The sequence below is a fragment of the Haemaphysalis longicornis genome, unplaced genomic scaffold (genome assembly GCF_048455015.1).
Source record: "Haemaphysalis longicornis isolate Haplotype H1 unplaced genomic scaffold, Haemaphysalis longicornis Haplotype H1 scaffold_9, whole genome shotgun sequence".
NCBI lineage: Eukaryota > Metazoa > Arthropoda > Arachnida > Ixodida > Ixodidae > Haemaphysalis > Haemaphysalis longicornis.
Window position 1 is genome coordinate 121,105,851 of NW_027526460.1, and position 8,244 is coordinate 121,114,094.

The 8,244-nt window shown below is 49.7% G+C and overlaps 1 protein-coding gene across 1 annotated transcript; it reads right to left on the minus strand.

Moving 5' to 3' along the window:
• Positions 1 to 1,081: 1,081 nt before the first annotated feature.
• On the minus strand, positions 1,082 to 2,847 carry LOC144151793 (uncharacterized). Its single transcript, XM_077682930.1, has 2 exons — positions 2,511 to 2,847; positions 1,082 to 1,544 (listed from the first exon to the last, which is right to left on the minus strand). Exons 1-2 carry the CDS (start codon positions 2,717 to 2,719, stop codon positions 1,121 to 1,123), a joined length of 633 nt encoding a protein of 210 aa, XP_077539056.1. The 5' UTR covers positions 2,720 to 2,847; the 3' UTR covers positions 1,082 to 1,120.
• Positions 2,848 to 8,244: the final 5,397 nt, after the last annotated feature.

An 8,244-nucleotide genomic window follows, 5' to 3' on the forward strand; every position in this document is an offset into this window, starting at 1 on the left:
TGCCGGCGCGAGCAACCTTTGTGACACGCTGGGCGCGGTGCGCTTGGAGCGAATATTTGTCGTTGGTTCGCTAGGCGCGGGGTTCCGTAGTCGCTGTCCGTATGAAAAATACAGCTGCGTTGGAGTTCTGTTGTGCAGCCTTTGTATTCTAAATGAAGCCTGAGCGTGCGCCGCCTATTCACGCGACTGACAGCGGCGCTCGACCGGGAAAACAGTACCACACGTTGCCAAAATTAGGCTGTTTCTTTACTCGTCCCTGTGGCTCTGCGCCCGCTTCATTTCATTTTTAAATGGTACCGCTTAGCCCCTACACGAGCCTTTATTTTACCTAGGGCTGTAAACAAACTTTTCTTGCCGCACTACGCCGTCACGGCGCGGTTGAAAATTTCCTCTGTGGCGGGCGCGCACGGTATGGGAGTGTGTTGTTGGTTTCTTTACGTTGCATTTAGCCGCGCGTCGTTGCAGAAGTGGCGAACACTGTTTTATGATGATCTAACGGTAGAAAATTCGAGCTTTTGCACTTGGTTCCCTATTTGCCGGGCTGAAAGGTTTGTTGTTACGTCAAGTTAACTTGGTGCCCATTGTCATTCCAGCAACGGTGTATTTGCTGTCGAATATTTTGCGACTAAAATACACACTCACTTCTCTAGTTTGTCACACGCTGCATGCATGCCTCCGACGTAATGATAGTGTCCATTGCTGTAGGTAGCTGAGGTAATTTTCAAGTTTTATTCAAAAAGAAAAAATAAAACGGCCACAGTTGCATCAGGCCGCCGAGCATCAGCTTGAGTGCTTTTGCGTTTTTTGTATCCAGTGAAAATCCCAGTAAATTAAACTACTTCGCTGATTTATATCGCGTGCAGTATAGCAAACTGTGGATATAAATAGAACAAAAAGAAGCATTCGCGCACCCCTGCATGTCGCGGTCTAGTAAACACGACGTTGCCCAGCCTCTGCGTGCTCGCGAGATGACCACGGCGAAATGTGGCATGAATGCTTGCTGGTAGCTCATAGGTGACCCTTCAGGTTGTTTCTGTCACTGGGGGGAAGGGGGGGGGGAGGAGGAGGAGGAGGAGGAGGCCAGCACAACTGGGGCAAAAAAACTCATTCCCAAGGCTACCTAGTTTTCTCCCAAGCGCCTGCACGGCACTTTGTTGCTGCTCGCATTGCTCCTGTGCTCGACGTGCATCGAACAGACGCATTGGCAAGGGAAGGGAGGGGCCATTTTATTGCGGGCTTCTCCAGTCAATGTTTTGGACACTCGCTGGCTTGATGCCCTGCTGTCTCGAACGTCCCCACTGTTGTGGCAGCTCAGTGCACGCAAGCTCCGGTGGCGCCTCTTAAAACCTTCGGCTTGCAAGAGGGCGAGTAGGTGCACAGCAGCCAGGATGTGACTGCATGCTCCACTGCAAACCGCCGGGCACTCGCACGATGCCTCCCCAATCGCCCCACTGTCCGTCTCAAAGGTGAGGCACACAATATAGGGCCGGCCACTTTTCTTCTGGGAGCGAAAGCAGCTGCTGAGCACATGGATGAGGCCCAACCTGCAAGAACAGAGAGAGTATCAGTAAATAACACTCAGGGAAGAACAGGACTAGTCCGCTACTGTTTATGCTAAAGGGACAGACCAGAAAGAAGTGGCCGCAAGGAACAGACTCAAAATGACCAGATTTTGTGTCTTGCTTAACACTGTTGCGAGGGCAATAATCTACACCTCAAACAGCAACGATGTCAAAATTGTTTGTCAAGTTCGAGCGTGCAAGCATCTCTGCGTGCTTTGTTAATGCATTTTTCAAGAGAAGGAAGTTTAACATTTAAAATCCTCAGCGTGGGTAATGATACCAGTACCCGCATAATCATGTTCGTCATAACTTAAGCAAGCAATAATATGACTATCTGGAACTCACTTCCAGAATCTTTCCAGATAAACAGGTAAACATTCGGGCTATACCGATGACCCATCGAATTAAAAAAAATCTTCTAGTTCAGTGAGTTCGAGCTAACGAGGTTTTACTGTATTATCTATTCGTGCACACCAAAAACATGCGCTTTAGAAACAAACTCAACCACCCCAGCGCCAAAAAAGGAGAAGAAAGACACACAAACAGATTTGTGCGCAGAACATGCGCAATAAATAATGAAAACACACACACACACACACAAAAAAAAGAAAATTCAAGGCGTATGTGCGCTTTTGTAGTTGACTTCGCCGCAAAGCACGATTGCTTTGCGGCAAACGCGCGGGCGGACGACCGTCACGGAAAACGGCCGCAACCTTTCCGTAAACATCTTCGGCAAAAATCATCCCGTAAATTCCATGTACAGCATTTGAAAATACCTAATCCACCCACTAGCGGTACGGTCTGGCGATTGTCGCTCTCCTCTTTCAGGGTTACTGCAACAGGGTCGCCGCTACGCATTTGCGTGGTAAACAACGGTGAACAAAGTGCTCTACAAATGCTCATACCGGTTAACTCGCGTCAAGTAAAAACAAAGAAGGATTTACTTACTGCGAGTCGCACTTGTTTGTCCGCACCGATGAAGGCGAGCAATGCGCCTTGGTGGCTAGGCGGCATGCCCTGCTCCGCTGCCGCTCGGATGGGTCTTTGGCGCGGCACCCCGAGTGGTATGAGTCTTCAGACACAGTCGGCAGCGCAGTCAAGTCCTTCGTCCAGAATCCGCGGTTGAGAGCCGGAAAACACCGTCCAGTTTGAGCCATACCGCGTTACCGTCACCTACTCTTCCACAGTAAACAATACGAGACCTCCCGATCGGCGCCCGTACCAATATGGCCGACGGTCTCGTTTACATCAGTGTTGCTAGATCACCAAGCAATTTCGCATAGGGTCTATTGGGCCAACGGGCTCAACGCGTTATTCTTTTCGTTTCCCACGAGACCTAGTAATGCGAAACATACAATATGATTCAAACTTCTTCAGTAAACCGCGTTGCGGCGATAATTTTAGCGCGGTTTTGACACAATGACTTGCTTCGGCGGCGAGCGAGCAACTGAACATGGCGGCGCCAGCGTTACGTGTGTCTACCCTGTACGGCGGATGCGTGAATGAAGGTACTCTATGCTGCAGAGCGGTCGGTTCCCGCGATGTCACTTGGCACCACGAAAACGCACGATTGAGCGGGAAAATCAAAATTTTAACCTAAATTGTTTAATTTCTCAGTGAATAAAGCACCGTTTGTATCCGGACAAGCGCTGGGGGCGCTATAAAACACGAAATCTTTCGAATAAAACCAACTTGCATTTTCTCTTCATGGCTCCTTTAAAGGAGCCATGAAGAGAAAATACAACTTCGTGTAATTTAAAAGAACTAGGATTCAGTATCTCACTCAGCTCCATTACAGCTCCAAAAAAATGTTTTTAACGAAAAAAAAGCAAGAAGTATTTAAAAACTTTCAAATTTTGCGCCACCGTGACGTGAAATGAGCAAGAATGACGTCATACGGACCAACAATAAAACATAATTTTCAGTGCGTTAACTGCACGTTAGCATTCAAGTGATGCGGTCAAATGGAACTAGAGGCCCCATTACAGACGTCCAGTCATGTGTCGTCGCGACAGGTCAGTTAGGCGGTCGCCAATCCCACAAACAAGGTTCCGTGACGTCATTGAAAAGTTGCGGGAAATTGTCTAGGGGGTCGCGACAGCTTCACACGTTTTCTTTAATATCTCTGTTATTTGTTCGAAGATTGCAATGATATTGGTATCATTGTTATCGGGACTAAGCAGTCTTTGTAATAAAGCCTACTTGTATTTTGTCTTCATGGCTCCTTTAAGGAATGAACACTGCGTTACTGTTGCGGTTGAAATACTGCTATGCAAGAAATGTGCAGTTCCGGTACTGATTTGTGGAGCATAAACACGAGATCTTGCTAGGCAGCGTGTTCGAAAATTTAGGCTAGCCTAGAGTCACTAAATAAAGGCTTTTAGACTAATCATCATCATCGCCACCACCAGCCTAAGCTTTTAGAGTATCGGCACTCTTTTGTCTCATTGTTATGTGCCGCCGGGATTTTCATTGGTCGGTCGGCACCACGTGATATCTGTTTACAATGGGTAAAGTCATTTTGTTTCTGGGCGCCTCTCCTCTGTCTTTCTCTCTTTGCTGCGCGGACGTTAGAGCGGCCGGTCACACTCTGCCCGTCATACCCAGCGGCGGTTTCGTTGGTAGAGATGGCAACGCTGCAAGCCAGAAACAAAATGGCCCCCAGACGCCTCTGGGTGCATGCAGTGGCGGTACTCTTAAAGGGGCACTGACACAAAAATTTTGCATCTCGTTTTTTTTTTTTGTTGCGATAAGTAGCTAGTGACCTACTTATAACCTGTAGAAACCTCATTTGCTTCAGCGTGCGACGGTTGTTTAATTAGAGGCATTTTCAATGCGGCCAGTCGCAGTTTCGGTTTCAGCGAGTGCCGCGAAACGATGGATTTTGTGGATTTTGTGTGAACAAAGCTGACCACGTGACCGTCGGAGGGATATCACAGAGCAGAGCCGCCGTAGCACTGTCGAATCCGCATCGACGGCAGTTTCTGCGAATGCCCCCACGTACTGATCTCGTGAGGCGCTTAATTAAAATGCGACCGTGGATGTGACGCAGGCGCTGCGACTGCAAATGCTACCGCGGCTAAAGAACGACGCGCGACGCTCGAGACGGTGGGTGGCAAGACGCGCGCTGGGAGCAGCCGGCCGGTCTGCCTACAGGTCCGCCTACAGATGTCTTCGGCTTAGCACTGCGGCAGATATTCGAGTGCCGCTCTCGTAAGCGGTGCAGATGACAATTTTTAATGCAACCCGTCATCGCATCATTAACTCCTTTCTCATGTAAGCCACCATGGTCGGGACTTGGGGACAATTTCGTGCAGCGGTAACAAGCTATCACTCGAGCTACCTGCGCCGGCCTGGGCCACTTCGCGGCCGTGGCCGCCGCCTGCACAGCGACCGTGCGGCTAGGGGCTTTTCGTGCCTCCGGCGCGTTTTCGCATCCAATGGTAATAAACAGTAATAGAAACAGAGTGCCTGGAATCGCTGTAGAACTTTGGTCGCGGCCAGCTGCCCGATGAGCCGACGAAATCACGGCGCCTCCGCCGCCAACGATCGGGTCGTTCGTTCTCGAGAGCAGAAGCTCCGCCCTCCGGCCCTCCGATTGGAGCGGCGAGCCGGGCGAGCCGGCGGAAAACGCCGGCAGTGCGGAAGCGGCAAACACAAACTCGTGACATGTTTGGACGTTGTTTATTTACACAATATCCTCGGGATGTCGATTGCGCGTGGTCCTCGGCTGGCTGCTCGGTTGCGTTTTGCACACTTTAAAATTGATTTTAAATATGCCCTAGGCTGTATTCGCCGCTGATATTTTGCAGATGATGTATATGTGTTCCCACCAATCTATCTCCGAAGGTATCTCGCCTTCAAAATTTTGTGTCAGTGCCCCTTTAAACGTAGCTTATTTAGTGCCGCTAGGCTAGCCTAAACAGCCATGCAAAGAGGAAGAATGGGAAGAACGCTTATAGACATGAAACGAGCCTCATTAGAAAAACAAAGAAAAAGTAAGTTAGATGACGGTCTAGGTCACAAAAAATAAAAAAAACCGGCAAATAGCCTACAGGGCGTTCGGTCGGATACCGGAAACGTACGCAACGGAGACCAGTCCCGATCTCACGCATGACTGAATTGATTGATTGATTGATTGATTGATTGATTGATTGATTGATTGATTAATTGATTGATTGATTGATTGATTGATTGATTGATTGATTGATTGATTGATTGATTGATTGATTGATTGATTGATTGATTGATTGATTGATTGATTGATAGGGTTAACGTGCCATCGCTACACAGACGGGCCGTGGTAGAAGGCTGCGGATAAATTTTAACCACATGGGGATCTTGAAGGTCCGCCGATATCTCGAGCACACGTGCGTTTTCGCTTTTCGCCTCCATCAGAAAAGCGGCCACCGCTGCCGAGAATCGAACCCATGCCTTTGCTAATGAGCCCCCTCGTCGGTTCCCGCATGGCTTAAAAGTAATATATAGTTTGTCGCATTGTTTCCACCCCCCGTGCCCTTTATTAAAGGGGTCCTGAAATACCTTCCGCCGATGCATGGATGTACATGCACCCAAATAAAGCAATGTATTTGCAATCGCCTCCCGCAAGAATTTTGTTAAAGCGATGAGTATTAGCTGAGAAATCGTAAATCAAAAACCGCGCATTATCGTCGCTCCGAGTTTCCTCCTCCTTTCGACTTACTCTCCGCTGTTGACGGCGCGCAAGCCTTGCCTCCCATGATGCTGCGCTCCGCAGCGGTGACGTACTTCCGCTGTTGCGCTGCTCAGACCGTCGTCTGCTACGGGCAAGCTTTGTTGACACCATGAATCCCGCACGCACTCCGCTCAAGGCTGGAAAAGCGAACGAAAAATCTGGCCGCATGTATGCGGTGGCCTGGCCTTGCCCTTTCGCGGTGTACGTTGCTGGCGGCACATGACTTTTTATCGGCGGCGAACTCGCAGCCGCACGGGGAGGGTCGTGCGCTCGTTCCCTTGATGCACCGCGCACTGTTTATCCAAAAAGCGCCGTATCAGATGTGGCCCCGCTGGTGCCGGGTCTTATTTTGCGGCGGTGGTAATTCCTGCCGGCGCAATGTGAAAAAGACATTTTGAACCGATACAGAACCCGTGCACAAAACGCTTCAATCATGTGACCAGTTCAGCTTGGGGCGACGCGTGGTGGAGAGCGGCAACGTTGGCAAAACATTCTCCGCCGCGGCTCTGAGCTTTCTAGCGCTGGAGCGAGCGCCATTTCTTTGACAATCTCAAACATCGGTTGCCTTGGCAACAAGGCACAAACTGCTCCAGAAGTCAGTTACGGTTCCGTGATCCCGGTTCAGCTTGGGGCCCCACCTCGCGACATGTGGGCACTGCAGGCGTACCACCCACTCATATTGGGAAGTGCGAGATGCGTTTGGCATTACAGGAGGCGATGGTGTGTGTGTTGTGGACGCCTTTGTTTCGCGATGAAATGCGACGTTGTGCTTCTGCGGATGGATAGTTCTTCCCATGGTCTGGATAATCTTTCTCGAGCGACCTACGACTCAACATCGCATGGGGTATGTGCAGTGTGCGTGGCTAAAAGCCATCGGCTTGTGCGCCAGAGTTAAGTGACTTGCTGTTCGTCCCCGCAAACCGCGCGTGAGGTGAGTGCCGAATTTACGACGGGCAGGAGGAGGCAACCCATCATCTGTCAATCGCGGTTCAGACTTTCAACGCATGGTATTCGTTAGAAACGTATCTCTGGATTGTTTTGAAGCTGAATAAAATGTATGCGTCAAACCCGGGCATTCGGATCAGGGCGTTCTCTGCGATTGCACGAAAGAAGTGCCACGGGGCTTGAACGCTTTCTTTATGGAACGTACTCAGGTAAGAGAATATCCATGTCATGTTATGGCCGTGTTGCATTCAATACAAACGGTTAAGCGTTTGTTTCACACTTGTTTCGTTTGTCGTAAAATGCCCAAGCACTCCGGCACTCCGCTGGCAGATCAGCCGGCGAGCCGACGCTGAGCAGACGACTCATCTCTTTGCCGGAAGTGCGTGAAAAAGCCGCCCAATAGCAGGATGTCTAGCTCATGACGAACATCTGGGAATCGATGATGTAGACATGTGAAGATGGCGGCGTCCAAAAACACGAAGGAAAGGGTGAGAAAAAAACGACAAACTTTGCAACAAAAGTGTGAGCTTTCCGCTGCGCGTAAAAGAGTAATACTTGGCACAGAGGATGTTGACGACCCAATCTAACGGTTGCGCTAGTTCATTTAGTGTGCTCAAAATGCCTTTCAGGGCCCCTTTAAGATGTTGGTGTGCCCCGGGTTGTTGAATACGTATCCTCCGCGTGGGAATCAATGTGCCGTAATCAAGGCGCAAGTAAAAAAATTGTTTGTGTGTTGCTACGTAGGGCAATGTGGTAATTTTTCTTAGAAGTGATAAGTTGAGGTGTGTGTGTGGGGGGTGGGGGAGGTGTATGAAGAAACTTTACTGAGCAAAAACAAATTGTGATGTGGCCTGCCATCCCGGAAGTCTATGGGCAATCCTGCAGCTGGCCGTCCGGTCAACCACGATAATCTGGTCGTCGAGACTCACGGGAAGGGTTGGAGAGGGGGGCAGGAGTGTGGTGTTTCGGTCGCACTCCCAGACGATGCGATTGAATGTGCCGAAATTTCCACAAAAAGCACAC